At 41.7% G+C, this 15,625-nt stretch overlaps 1 protein-coding gene and 1 long non-coding RNA gene across 2 annotated transcripts in view; one reads left to right on the forward strand and one right to left on the reverse strand.

Moving 5' to 3' along the window:
- Positions 1-1,174: 1,174 nt before the first annotated feature.
- On the reverse strand, positions 1,175-2,485 carry LOC135485914 (uncharacterized). Its single transcript, XR_010446655.1, has 3 exons — positions 2,383-2,485; positions 1,702-1,989; positions 1,175-1,261 (listed from the first exon to the last, which is right to left on the reverse strand). It is a non-coding gene; the product is annotated as an uncharacterized LOC135485914 (long non-coding RNA).
- A 5,741-nt stretch (positions 2,486-8,226) lies between these two features.
- LOC135486950 (uncharacterized) overlaps positions 8,227-15,625 on the forward strand; it is a 50,498-nt gene continuing 43,099 nt past the window's right edge. Inside the window, exon 1 of the mRNA XM_064770160.1 lies at positions 8,227-8,453. Within this exon, the coding sequence (XP_064626230.1) occupies positions 8,248-8,453 (206 nt within the window). The 5' untranslated portion in view covers positions 8,227-8,247. The remainder of the gene's footprint in view (positions 8,454-15,625) is intronic.

Below are 15,625 nucleotides of genomic sequence, written 5' to 3' on the forward strand. Positions count from 1 at the left end.
CAGTCATTTTCTGATAATAAAATGCCAAGCTTATAATTCACAAACAAATTCTTGAACAGGAGGATTTTCATTTTACATAATGCATGGGACCATAAGGGTGAGAGTAATACAATCTGACTGAAATAACTGCAATTCATCCCCCAACTGAGACTTCAGTTGACTTAGTGGTCTTAAATAGTCGAAAAGGAAATGCGACTCATAATAATTACGAAATTGACTATAACCTGCCGCCGGTTTTCTTTGTTGGTTATTGTTGTGTAATAGTCACGGGCGATTAAAACCATTGGACAGTGGTTAACCACTATGATCAGATTTCTTTCTTCCACATTCTTTTTGGCTCAGGAGAGGTTGTGTCGGACTTTATGCATGTGATGCCATCAGCTTAGGGAATTTGCAGGTCGTGCCACACTGTGTAGTGATAACTATGTCACCTTGATAACTATGTCACCTTGATGTTTTGCTTTTGGGACTTTATGGACTGTGAGCATTCTCAGAAAGGTAGTCCAAAACTTGAAAGTATTTATTAAGTCCTTTGCCTTCTTCATTAAGATCTGCACATGGGTCCACTGCAGACTGCAGATCTTGCATTTGTTCAGGTGTCAGTGGTATTACTGTGTCTGGGACATTGACAATTGTCAAATATCCATCATCTTCTACAGTGTTTTCTTCACCCTCAATTTCACCATGCTCGTCACTGATGTCCATGTTTTCATTCTCCTCCTGCTCAGAAAAAATTCCCCTGATGCCAGTGTGGGTAGACTCATGCATTGCCAAGGATTTGCTGACAAATAACTGCACTGGAGACGCACTTTCTGTCCGCAATGTGTGGTGATTCCACGATGCCACAAAGTCATTTAATGATTTGTGAATACATGGCATAAAAACATAATGTAGGGCAAACAACTGTTCCTCACTGTTTGGATTCAGCACTCCAGATTCCTCAAATGCTGTGAAAAGGTCATAAAATACATTAACAGTATTATCCCATACATCTCGCCAAAGCCTCTCGATTCTCACATTGTGGACACTTTTCCCTTTTATGACTGTGCCTCGTCCAGATCCACGACAGCATTCCATGTATTCAAAGATTTTTTTATTCTCTCCTCCGCTGTCAACAGGAATGCGTGATGGTATACCGTATTCCTTCACAGCTTCCTCAAAGCTCTGGAAAACAGTACTGGATTTGTTGTTTGTGGATGCTTTGAGGTATGTCACCAGCCTGGAAAATCCATCAATGGCACCATGAATTACAACACGCCATCTGAAAAAAAAACAGAAAGTCAGTTGGGATCATAGATTCTCCAGTTTCGAATTATACTACGGCAATTGCCACAGACAGGATAAAAAGTAACTTGCGCCCACAAAATGCTGCGATTAAAATCTGAAAAAAAAGCCGCTGCACTCTAAATACAGTGGCATCACCCCCAAAGTCATCACTCTGGCAAAATCATCACTCTGGCAAAATTTCTAACTAAAAGATTTAGTTTAAAATTTGGCCAGTGCGAGGATTTTGGCCAAGTTGAGACCAGCTGGTTGCCGAATTCTGCATAAACTGCCTTTTGTGAAAAGCTGACTACGTCCATTTCTTCAATTCTTCTTAGGTGAATCTTTAGGGTCTTCTGGCCCTTCAGCTGCAGGTGCTCCTTCACACTAACAAACCAAGCCATCATGACCAAGGAATTGTAGCAAGTACTAACTAACCTTATCAGTTTGTGGTTTCCATCTAAATGCCACAGTGAATTGGGCCCAGCCACATAGTACGAGCGTCTTTTTATAACCCTCCTTGCACGAAGGGCAACACCAACTGAATCAACTCGCCGCATTGAGCATCGGACCCTTTCCCTCGTGACGCTTACACCAATGTTCTTCAGCCGCACTTGAACATTACATGCACCAATCCTCCGATTTTCTTGAATAATTGAACGAACCTTTTCATCAAGTTCGCCATCTTCAATGTTACTGTACTCTGCACTTTCCAATGAGAACTCTCTGTAAAATCAATTTAGGGAACATTAGTTCAAGACAACACATCATCATAGGTACCTAGTGGTATAGTACTTACTAGGCTTGAATAAAGAATCAAGGAATCCTTTTGTCTTATTTTCTTGCATTTTTAACACAATTTTTTCATACTTTTCTTGACTTGTGAAAAATCCTTTTTTTTCAAATCAAATATTACGTCATATTTATTGAAACTCGTGGCAGTTATTAATTACTTCATGAAGGGTGCTCATGAATTATTGATCTCGCCGTCTCAAGAGATTCACTGCTTTTGGATCTCATGAACTAGGTCCTCGGCACCTTTTTTGTCTTTTTCAAGGACTTTGCACAAATCCACATACATACACTGAGGGTTCTGTAAAATAGATAAAACTGACTTACCGCATCCTTCTTGAGACTGTTTTGGCAGAAACTTTCATTATATCGGCAATTTTCTTTTTGGTGAAGCGACAGGCAATCAGGAACTGCAACTGGTTTTTGGTGATGTCAAATTTAGATGCCCCTCTGCCACCAGTACAATGACGAAGAGATCTGTAATTGACTGTTTCTCCTCGAGCCGACAAAAATAAAATAACAGATTGACAGAATATCATTCATAATCTCCATGCAGGCTGCCAAGTTTATACACAGAGAATTGTCCTCAAGACAAATTGGAAAAACCTTGCACCCTCTGGCTCTGCACACAATTACACGGATCAGGGAATACCGACCTAATTATTGCAACAGCGGAAATTTTCAAATCTCTGAAGTTGTTATAGTAGGTAGCTATATACCTATACCTATAGGTACAAGGTAGCCTACCATTGAAACTTTTTGGACTAGGCCTATGGCTATAGCCAGGTAGGTATACCTTAGAGAAGAGGGGTCTACCTAAAGGACGGTACGGGTAGGAGGTCGTCTAGCTAGGCCTCTAGCCCTGGCCTTGCGGCAGGTGAAATCAACTTCGTGTTAGTTTAGTCATTAGTGGTGACCTTATCTCTTTTTGAAGCCTCTCTTGAACTTTGAACTTCGCCCATGATACCATTTAGCGATGCCGAAATGTTTCGGTAAAGCTCATCGCCATTGGGACGTTGCATGAACATGGCGTGGGCACGACTCAAACCACGTTGGAGGCCGTCCAAACGTGCCAAAACTGTTACTCCTGCATCACTTTCGTCATCGCAGACTAGTGTTCGACAGCAATCATTCACTTCTCTCCTAAAGTTATCAATAAATTCTTCGAAATCATTACCACGAGCCATAACCAAAACCGAAAAAATGTTGAACAAGACAGCGGGCAGGCAGTGTCTGCACACGCGCGACCCACAATGCAGCTGCGCGCGCCAATGAAACGATGGTTCCCATTGGCCAAAAGTATTTTAATACGGAAGTGACCGATTCTAATACGGAAGTAGAAGTTTTCAATACGGAAGTGGAATATATAAGCACATATAAAGCGGCATTCTGATTGGCTGATTTTATGTCCATATAAAATGGGAATTTATGTGGTGATAAATTCGTCCGGTCTAATTTATGTGTAGATATAATCTAATTTATATGGACATAAAATACCAATATACAGTGACTACTTAGTTAACTGGTGCTTGGTCTAAAATTTTCTAAGTCACTAATAGAGGCCCAGAATGGGATATTGTCGATTTACGACCATGTAGGGCCTATACTAATCACATTTCAATGAAGAAAATGACAGAGTTTTGATTACATGTTCATTTCTTGATCTGGTCTTCTGTGGCCAATTTTATCAATCAATGGTTGGTATGAAAGGCAATTGCAGTTGTGTAATTTCCTAGGCCCTTTACCCTAACAATCATATTGGTCATTCCTGTAGAAAGTTCAAATCATGAGGAACACAACGTTGTTGTTACTGCTGATGCTTTCGCTCTTTGTCATGTGTCAGTCAATGATGGATGCTGGCAATGATGACGATGATGATGATGATGATGCCGATCAGCAGAATGGTGCTGCAGCAGTTGGTCTCCCTCGACGATGTAACAGTTACACTGTTGAAGCCAGGCTGCGACATGCCTTGGATTGCCAAACAGCAATTGAACATGGCCGCATTCTAAATGTCAATGAGTATGCTAGGCGCTATCGACTATCCCCAACAACGCTCAGGAGATGGATACAGAACATCGATGAAATGACGGATCAAGTGGAGGAAAATGCAGAACGCCGGCGAGTCAGAACCGACCATGATGGTTGTTGGCCGGAAGTTGAGAATATCGTGCACCAGCATTTTCAAGAACGGAGGAATATTGCCCTGCCCGTTTCTCGGTCGGACATTGTTAATGATGCAACGATTGAATTTCAGAACTGGTGGGGCCAACTCCCACACAATGAACTTGAGGACATTGCAGCACGTCGCCCCGAAAGGTCCCAGTTTTCTGCATCAGTGGGTTGGGTTACAAATTTTATGAAACGCAAAATTACATTACAGGATGTACTCGGCATTATAAGTAGAGCATGGAATGATGTAGCTCCTGAGTCTGCGGCTAAGTCATTTCAAGTGGCTGGCTTAACACCTCAACCAGATGGTCATTATCGTGATGATGTTGCAGATGATTTGTTGCTTGGTGAAAACGAATTGTCAGACTCCGATAATGATGATGATAACTTAAATTTTGACGACAACTTGGAATTGTAAAACAGTTGTAGTGCAAAGTAGTGAATAAGTAAATGTTGTTAATGGCATCGGTTATGTAAGTGTTAGTTACTTTACCCCCCAAGTTAAACTTTTGGGCAAAAATCTCACATCCCCTCCCTGATTCAAATGCCACTTTTTTTAGGGTTTACCCTGTAAAAAGCTTGTAACGACATTCATTTTCCATGAAAAGCACTGGCCAGTGATCGTAGTCTTGGATGGACTTTCTGCATGTCGGATTTCAAGCTATTAAAACTTTCTGAGTACTTGATGAAAGTGATCATAGTCAATAGGTATCAATGCCGACATGTGCAGTAGGCTCAAGTTGTCATTATTAGCCCATTCATGCTTCTCAAAAGGAATGTAGGCCCTGCACAACCCATCTGGGCCTAAAATGCATATTATAATGACCTATTATGGACTTAGAAAATTTTAGACCAGCACCAGTTAACTAAGTACTCACTGTATCTCCACATAAAATAATTTATATGGACATAAAATCGGATTTTATGTGGACATATAATTGAATTTATGTGGACATAAAATGGAATGTATGTGTATATAAAATGAATTATTGTGCATATAAAGAAATTCATTCTGATTGGTCGGAATATATATGGACATAAAATATGAATATATATCCACATAAAATAACAATATATAAGGATATAAAATACGAATTGTGTCCACTCTGGCTTGCCATATACGTTTAGTAAACTTCAGTACCCTCATTATTCATTGGCGTTGTTGTTGTTTTTGAGTTGTGTTTTTAAAGAGGAAGCCTAAAAGGAAAGCTTCTGATCGAATGCCCTTTTGAGCTGGGGCCAAAAAGACCCTCTTTGTAGCCAAAGACTACCATGTAGCCAAATAAAAGACTCCTGTAGGGAGCCGAATACCAACAGCTTGTTGGAGGGGATAAAAAGGTAATGTACGTCTCATTTCAAGGGAATCAGGAATTGAAAATTAGAAATTGGTTGAAGTCACCGTGACATAGGCATAAACGGATTTAAACAAATAACCCAATCTATGGGCGAAATCCGATATAAAGGGGAAAATGAATTACGGAGAGCGTCCCATATTAAGGGAAGCAAAGGTTTTACCTAGTTTTCCTGAAAGCAAAGAAGCATTGTCATACCGAATTAAACTCTGCGGACGATAAACCGACCGCAGCCCTGTAGCTCTTGAACAATTTGAAGTTGCCCAGGTCATTAAAGTGGACTCCGTCAGTGTCGTAGATCCAACGCTCTGCATTCCAGATGCCCTTATGTTTCCAAAGCGACACGGCTGCAGAAACTGAATTGAGTTCGGCAAGGCGTTTGTTGCAAAGTTGTACCTTAACATTATATCCAGGAGGGCACCAAACTCTAGGGATCAATTGGGAAATCAGAACTCTACAATCACAGAGTTGATGCAACTCAAAAGCAAACCTAGAGAGGTCACTCGCTACCTGCTCAGCAGAGTTGGACGACTTACACAGGTCGTTTCCACCGACCTGCAGGATGATCAAATCAGGGTAATAAGCACGGATTTTGTTGAACAAAACCTGTGAATTATAGATACGCGCCAAATTCAAACCTGGCACTCCCCGAAAGACAACGTTGCACTCAGCCAGTTGTAGATAATGACCCGTCAGGCCAGGCTGAAATTGGCCGAACCGAGTACCGGAGACGGCAAATTTCTGAAGCCTTTTGATATAGCTGTGGCCGAAAATTAGGACACGAAAACGATTAACCTGGGCGAATGCCATTGTAACTTAAACAAAGTTAAGCAAAGTTGTCCAAGTTGAATGGATCAAAAGTTAAAAGCACAACTACTACTAGGCCAGAGTCCTCTATTAAAACATGTGTACATTACGTGTACATTGTTGTGCATAGGTTTTGGTAAAAAAAGTACTCATTGGACCAATCAATCTGCACAAAAGTTTATATGTGTCAAGAAGAACCCTTTGCCAATAGCATAATAAAGTTTTTAAAAATTCCAATACCGATTGCCTGAGAAAAAAATATTTCCGTACACCATATCCATCAAAACGTCACTGGCGCATTGATATGGCCCTGGCAAAGTACAAGTTCTAAACTGACCAGTGAGATCACATTTTCTTAAATATATTATCAAAAAGCATATTTCTGTGATGGCCTGACTCTGTAGATTAAGAATCAACCACAGATTGAGAATTAATTCCACTTTGGTCCATCCCAGCCATGTATTTACCACAACTTGACATTTTGATAAGCTCTATGCCACACTCGTGGATGAACTTGGAAAGCGTTTGTATCCTCGTACTCCGATCCACGACAGCAGCCGCAATTGACGGACGAAAGGAACGATCCAAGTTGTAGATCCTTGGAAGTCTTGAGATCCTCACTCCACGTATATAATGTAGAAACCTAAACGGACAGCAGCAGCATGGAAGGGCGAAAGTAAACGGTCCAATCGAGTTGTAGAGTAAGCGAGAGGGTCTCATAAAAAGTCTAAGTTGTAGAGTTGCTTTCGCTTCAGAATCTTTAGGCGAGTGGGGAGACAATCGCGTGATGTCTCCCTAAGACAAAGAACTAATTTGCATACATCGAAGAGTGATGAGAATATAAACGATGTCCTCAAATATTGAGGTTAGCAGTTCAGCGAGTTCAAACCGGTGTATCCCAGCATAAAGTCTATTATGATGGATGACTCCCTCATAATATGCATTTCCATTAGGCTTGGAAAGAATTAATCACAAAAACGTCGAACCTTGTAGTAAAACGTCTACGAAGGAGAAACAGGAGCAAACGTTCTTCTGGTCTCCACACCACAGAGCTCTGTACACGAATGGCTGAGTATAGAAAACTATGCCAGAAATGAACCCATGCGCTTACATAAGTAAGTAAATGCATAGGCCTAAAATAAATCGTGTTTGTAAACAAGTCTCAGGCTAACAGCATACAGGCTGTAACAAAATAAACAATCTTGGGTTCTAAATGACCCGCAACCGAACAGTGTTATGCCCATGCACAAGGACGTCGACATTGTTGCACCATATGCTTTCAATGAGTTGTTTACTGCTCTAAGTTTGTGTTTTTGATCATAGAGTGGATGCCATTTTTTGTAGTTTTCGAGGTGCGCCGATCGGCTTTTAGATTCTGTTGATGAGTCCTAATGCTTGCAGATTATATACGCATTTGTTCCAAATTTGATGTTTCTAACACGGGTCCATTTCTTAAGTGTCATAATCGTTTTTTCCTACCATTCATGCCCTGAATATTTTCTATGAAAAATACTCGACCAGTTGTAATTTTATTGTATGACTAACCGAAACAAATTTCAGCGAAATCTATGACCCTCACCTTATCACCTTTTGCATGGTCCATCCGTGGACGGTCTCTTAAAGCTTTTAACTGAGGTGATCCAAATCAACTACTTGGTTTTACTCATATTGGCCATTGATATGAACTGTATCATTTGCTCTGCATTTTTTTTGCAAGAACCGCAACACTTTTAACCATCGATATGCTTATCACTTCCATTAAAATAATGATCATTATCATTGTTTTATTAGTTGATACGTGCGATAATGTAATTCGTATCTTGATATCACGACCCTAATTCATTCCATATTCTGTTGCGACATGGTTGTGCACCGATATTTAGCGATCTTACTGATCTTGACCTCGGCATGCACTGGTGAGAAAGAGGAAAGGGAGATCGAGGGGCATAACCCAGATCCCGATTTCTTACCCTTCCTCAAGCCAGAATCAGTAGCTGCCCTTGGAGCACTGCCCTTTGAACGTTTGCCCAAGAACATTCAGCGGATGATCAGGGAGGTCGGCGATAGGTGAGTCAACAGCAATAGCAAATATAAGAGACAGTTTTCTTTTGATAGAGGACATCTAAAAAATCTGGTCAGACGCTTTTAGCATGTGAAAATAACTTCATATTGGTTTCTATCATAAAGGAATAAAGTTAGATAAAGATCTCACTACGAATTACCGAATTGGAGCGTTTTCTTCCGATAATTGTTCTGACAATCATCGGTCAAATCTTATCGGATCTTTGGTTTATTTGTCTCAAAAGAACGATATATCTTGATTTCCTCTAACGAACAGCGTAGGTTTTAATTGCTCCTGTCAAGGACGTCTTGAGAAATACGCTTTTAAAGTTAGAGAAAACCAGAAAAAAAAGGTAATTTCCCAATATTTGGTCATGTACAAGTTCTACACGCGATGAAAATGTGGCAACATCGATCCATTCAATCAAATCTGAATTGTCTCCATAAAAGAGTGGAGGGGGGGGTGTATTGTTCGCGCCGGTCACCGATCCGAAGGTTGACCGCGCTCAACGTTGCTTAACTTCAACTCTGGGGCCAACGCGCCCACCACTGGGCCATAAAGTAATTCCCTCATGGCCGGCGGGTTAAGCCGTGCCATATACCTGGGGGTACTATACATCATTCCCCCCTTCGGACAGAGATGGATCGTCCGCGATCCTACTAAGCGGTTCATGCGTCTCAGTACCGAACTACAAATTCAGAGCTCGCATCGCGTGGGAAGGTCGCCAGATGTATTATACGCGCCGGTCACCACTCTGGGGCAATCACCACTCTGGGGCCAACGCGCCAACCACTGGGCCATAAAGGAATTCCCTCATGGCCGGCGGGTAAAGCCGTGCCATATACCTGGGGGTACTATACAGGGGGGGGGGGGGGGGGTTACCTATTTTGACGTCTCGTTTAAAATAAAGTCATATCCCAGTTCCTGATAGCGATTTCAGCCGAATCCCGCTCAAAATGCACTTGCTGATAGTAGCTCTTGTCGAAATATGCATGTAACTTCGTATTTTTGGTCCAAAATATACATTTATCATTTCTGTAGATTTATCCGCTTTGGTACGGTAGTTCCTAAAAAAATGTTTGATATCCTGTTCCCTATTATATCTGGCACTGAACGAGCACCTGCACGAGTTGGGGCAGGTAGTTGATAAAGCTTGGAATCAGTGAAACCATGTGACCTGTGCTAAACCATGGAAGAGTCAGTCCTAAACCGTGGAATCACTGTGCAAGTACCGCGTGAAATCGGGTGCGTTCCTTCCACGATTTATACCCTTCCAACTGCCCATCTCGTCCCAGCTGACTTTATTGATAGCAATTTGCCAGTAGTTCCAGAAACAACCTTTTTGTGGAGGATGACGTCATCATGGAATGCATTTGAAATGTATTGTTGTCGTTAAAAAATAAACTTATATTCATGACGGGCCGCAACTGCAAATATCTAATGATTTCTTTTCAATGAAAGCAAAAGAAAGGTTTTGTGATTGTTTTGTATTCTATATACTAAAATAAAACGTTTTTATTAGAAGAATCATTTTGTATATATAATGCTCTGGTTAAGCTTGGTAGATAGGACAAACATGTACACGGGAATCACTAAAAAATGTGTCCGCTTAGAACTGGTGACATATCACGAAAATATATCTACATCCCTCGATGTGTACATGAAAATGTACGAAATCGCTCACCGTGAAGGAATTCGTTCTCATTTTTCATCTCCAAACCCGGCTCAAACCTTCGGTAATAAATCTTCCTATACGTTTCTTGTCATGTTTAAGATGATGTACGGATCAGTGCCAGCAAGTACTGCATGATGTAGTCAATCTTCTCTGTATCACCCTGTATGATAACACTGCTCCGTAGTTTAAATAGGCCCCGTGTGGTGGCGTAGTAAGCGGAGCGCTGATTGGTCCATATTTTGGGTGTGTGGTGGGCGTGTCGTGACGTGCATGCCCATATTTGGGAGATCAGTAATGTATACTGGAGGCGAGGTATGACTGGGCTGTTCTAAAATATAGATTGTTGAATCGGATATGCGACTGATTTCTAAACTACTGTCAAATTCCGACCTGATCATGTAAAAATAATCTCCAAATATTGATTCGTAACCACCTTAGATTCCAATGGCATTATTTCATGTTTTTATACATTTTTAGGACTGATTCCAAGGTTTATCACTGGTTTCAAGGCTTCACTGATTCCAAGCTTTATCAACTACCGTTGGGGCATGTCATGCAGAGTTTCTGAAACCGAGAGCGCTGTTCAATAGATTGGTATCAGGAATGAACACATTATCGTTATGATGGGCGGCGTAGGCGTTCACTGGCTTGGAGTGTGTGTCAGCCGGGTGATCAGCTGTTCCACTGTCAAGTTTTGTGTGTTTTTTCCTGTTTTGGAGAAAATCAAGATATTTCTAAAATAGTATAAGCTAACTAAACTACATCTTTTATACGCCGTCTCTTTAATTTACCTCGTTATATGGTTTACTAAGCCGAGTTCGACATAGGGCCTGTAGATTTAATGGCATACCTCTGGTTTAATGGCATACATATTTGACCTACATGTGAATAAATAACAAACAAAACGATTAGATGAAAAAATCTTTGTTTGTGCTAATTAGCGAAGAAATGTTATTCCGACTACAGCGCTCCTTGCATCCAATTGATAAACCATCGGCACTACATTATGGTTGGCTGCCGGCGAAGTCATCGGTGCAAAACCTCCAGAAACCTCACCACTTGTGGCAGTGGTTAGGGTGAGGAATTAGGCCGGACCCGTGCGTCCTGAGTGTACATAGGGCCTAGCTGGATGCAATGTCTCTGTAGAAACATGGTAACAATAACCTATAAAAAAAAAAATCTTCGCGGTTATTGGTGATTTTTGCATGCCGATCCCCGTCGTTGTGCATTATATCAATCCTTTACCGCCGATAAACTCCCCTGATCAGCCGTCAGAAGAGCTGTTGCGTTATCGGTAGTCTACATGCATTCCCTTCGTTTCCACTAACACTAACATCACATTCACTCGTAGTTGTCGCACGAGACACGCACTGAAAGCCATCGTAATTGAAGACCAGATGTTCATTGAGTCAACGGTTACCGGGATACTGACCTGACCCAAATGCACAGTGCATGTTGTATAGAAGAAGGGTAACCTGATCCTGAGGTTGGCATTATCAATTCAGGCCGTCATTCAATTTAATACTTTGTGTCGAGCAATTTGATTGGCCAACCGTTTATGATGGTGCGTCCGACGGATTTCCTGGCCCTTTGTGTCGGTGGTGAAAGGAGGACACTTTAGGACTGATATTCACAGCCGATAAGTCGGCATGTGATTTTGGGGCATGGTCATTCTTTGAAAAGCCACTTTAAAACGCATTTAAAAATGGATGTCATTTGCAATTGATAGAACATCACTTTCGGGCATGACCGAAATGGCGATTTTTTATGCGCTTAGAAATAATTTTATTTTGACTTCACCATGAAGCTTTGAACAATGTGAAAATACGCAATATTGGTGAACAGGGAGCCATTTGAAACAACATTTGGCGCATTTCCCGTAGACCCGACGTCAAAATCGGCCGTTTTCACCACGTTTGGTATTCTATGGCAACGAAGGTGTCCTTTTAGAGAATCTTGTCCGATTTCCCGCACAAATTAATGAGATTGTCTGGATTATCACAAAAGCAACTGTATGGGGAATTCTTGGAGGTCAGTTTACTTGAAACGTAAGTAAGAATGTACAGTCTGAGCATCTTTTGCGGCACAAGACATGAATTGCCATGCCGAAGGCCTTATAAATCAAATTATATTTCTATGTGATATACAGGGTGGTCAAGAGAAAACACAACCAGATACTTCAACTACCAGGTGGTAAAAACCTTTGATACCAGTGGATGGGGAATCTTTCTAGAAGAAGAATTATCCCAAGATTGACTGATTCTGTTAGGTAGAGGACTGGGACTGCCAGCCTGTCTGGGTTGAACGGAGCAGGTGGTGTGATTCAAGGTACCAGAGTAGACGTTTATTGATCACTCGCTCCAAGAGTTTTCCCACGCTATTCAGGAGGCTCATTGGCCGGTAGCTGTTAGTGAGCAGTTTGTCATTTCCTTTCTTCAGAGTGGGGATGATATGTGCCATCTTCCACGGATTTGGCACAGTACCAGTCGTCCAGCTTCGATTGAAGATGAGAAGAAGTGTCTGCTTTGCCCTGAATACGAGATGTTTCAACATGTCATTGCTAATGCCATTTGGGCCTGGCGCCTTCTTCTCGTCTTGAATGTCTTAATTGCACTTTGTAGTTCAGACTAGGTCAACTCTGCTGTCATGCAGTCCTCGTCACTCTGGGTTGCTTTTTGTAATTCCCTTTGTGTCTTGTTTGATCTGTTGATATGTTGTATGCTTGAATGAAGCCTGTCTGTGCTTCACATAATAGGCTTTAAAACAAAAACTACTGAACCAAACCGGGAGGTCATGGTCTCATTCATCTCCAAGAGAGATTGCCCATCAACTGATATCAATGGTTTAACCCCTTGGTATTGGAAGAATCCGGTTTCGTTTTTTCTGGACCACCCTGTATATTGAATAAATGAATAGCTGGTTTCTTTTCGGATCAAAAAATGTTTGATTTATAGTATGTAACGGACGCTGAACGTGGTATTCTGCATATTTGTGGCGTTCTATATATTTCGGCTTATAGGATGCTGAGTTTAACAACATTTTACCAAATATCCAAGTACATCTGATATTTCAAGATGGTAGTTCAAGGCCCTTCCTTTGGTAGAAACTTATCTTTTGGGGTATCAGAAAACTTGTCTGAAACCGCGCTTTAATTTTCTATTGAAAAGGGGCCTCAAAATGTTCGATTTCCTGTTGTCAATTATATCTAGCACAGGACTAGCACATGTACGAGTTGGGACATGCCGTGTAAAGTTTCTGAAACCGGGAGCACTGTTCAAAAGACTGGACAGTATAATGAATGAACACATTATCGTGATGATTGGCGGCGTAGGCCGGCTGGAGCTTTGTTGGCCGGTTGATCAGTTGTTGCACTGTCAAGTTTTGTGATTTTTTCCCCAGTTTTGGACAAAAATCAAATTACTTCGAAAATAAACTGAGATACATTTTCTATCGCATTTTTTTCGAGCATTACCTATTGCTACTTCACGTGAAAACCGATACTTTTGGATGTACATTTAAATTTTATTTTAAAATTCACGGTTATTAGTGATTTTGGGATCAGGTTTGAAATTCTCAGTTTTGAGTGGCCTCAAGTGCCTGGAACGAATCCTGCTCTAAAGGGGCCGGCTGTTCCATGTAACGTTCTGCCTCAACTGGTTCGGGAGATAGAACTAGAAAATGTGTCCCCCTTGTTCGAATCGAGCTTCATCCGCCATGTTGATTATTTCTTACTACCTCAACCTCGGTTACAGTAACGAATGTATACACAATTGTAGTGTACTAGATGTATGAAATCGGACTTTCCTGACCTGCCGTGCAGGTTGGCTTGATATTATAATGCGATGCTCTGATTGGGCGAAACGATTACTTTCGCGACCACCTTAGGAAATGGCGCGAAATTCAACAGGGTCGAAACATGCGTAAGGAGAAGTCGTGTTGTTGGCCCCGTTTGAAAGAGGATGGCTTTCCGGCAACTCGTCGTCTATCTCACTCAGAGCTCCACTGCACTTATTCCTGTTAATGCTTCCCTTAGAGCTGATGGAAATTTGTAATATTACTTTTGTCCAGGGCTGCTAATGCTTGTGAGCAATAGCAATAGCCCTGCCCTCAAAAGTACTACGTCACCCCCCCCCCCCCCCCCCCCCGATTCTGGCTGTGACGCGGCATGACATAGGCGAGTGTCCAGGGTCTATGGTGCAGCCACTTTGAATTGCTAATCAAGTAGACACCGGATATAGAGGTTGAAAAAACATGCCTGGTTTCTTTCATATTTCCATTTAAATTCCAAACTTTAAAATAGAATAGTTCCGTAATGCATTGTTGCAACCCTGTGATATTAGTATGAAATTGTGAAGAATTTTAATTCTAAGTCAACTATCTGTGTCTGTACTCATGTCTAAACAGCCCAAGTCTGACTGAGGTTGTTTTTGCCGGGTCGCCCGGGACCCCTTCAATTTTGGTCACGTGACTTCCTCGAATCGGCCCTTAAAACGTTTGAGAGTCGCGTCCGCATTGAAAATTTGGTAAAAAATGACGTCATGAGTGGTTGAATCGAGAATACAATAAAGCCCAGAAGGCTTACTCAAAATAAAGCATTCCGCAGTATTCAAACCTTATATTTAGTGTTGAACAGTAAGCCCCACAATAGTAAAGTTTTCAAATTAGGAAACATCAAACAAACATTCGAAAACATACATGTACGTGCCAGGCCGAGTTTGAATATTGCATATTGAGTTTTAATGAACCTGCTGGACTTTTGTACCGATCCGCGAGTCGGGATACGAATCCTCGCGTCAGAACTCGGCCATAGTGACTGAATTGCTGGGAAAGATGTAAGAGCCGTTTTGATTGGGTGGAGTAGATTTGTCCGCCTGTTCCCGCAACTAATCATACTAGGCTTAGTAACGTGTGCGAGGGAGACGACTGACTCTGGTTTTTCGAGCATGCTTTAGAGCGGGAAATTGTAAAATTGAAGGCCCTATTCTTTGTCGCAAACTTTGCCTGTGGACGCCATGGGACCTTGCAGGTGATTTAGAATAGCACGTCGTTGTACGGCGTTGCGAAAACACGGAACGGAACGGAACGGAATAATGTTACGGAATATGGTCTGCAGACGCCCCGTAATGATCATGCCAGTTGTTGTTGTTGTCGTTACAGTAAACCCCGGGTGATGGCCCGGTGCTAAGCGCCCAAAAAAACTGACAATTGTCGGCAAGATTGATGAAAACACAACAAAATTATAAATTTGGTCAACGTTTGTTGTGTTTCATCACACTTTTCTTGGCTATGTAGCACCAGAGCTAGAGTAGAACAATGTGGGCCTGGCAAAGTCATCTCCGGACTCCCTCTAAGTGCTCCCCGCGGAGGAATACCTTATCGATCAATACTCATTTGCATACACATTTGCATAGAGTGTACCAGTTCCAGGAACCGGGTAGCCGGGGTATGGATAATGAAGAGAAAAATACAAGATTACTTCCTAATGTGTTTCACTTTATATTC

The sequence above is a fragment of the Lineus longissimus genome, chromosome 4 (assembly GCF_910592395.1).
Source record: "Lineus longissimus chromosome 4, tnLinLong1.2, whole genome shotgun sequence".
NCBI lineage: Eukaryota > Metazoa > Nemertea > Pilidiophora > Heteronemertea > Lineidae > Lineus > Lineus longissimus.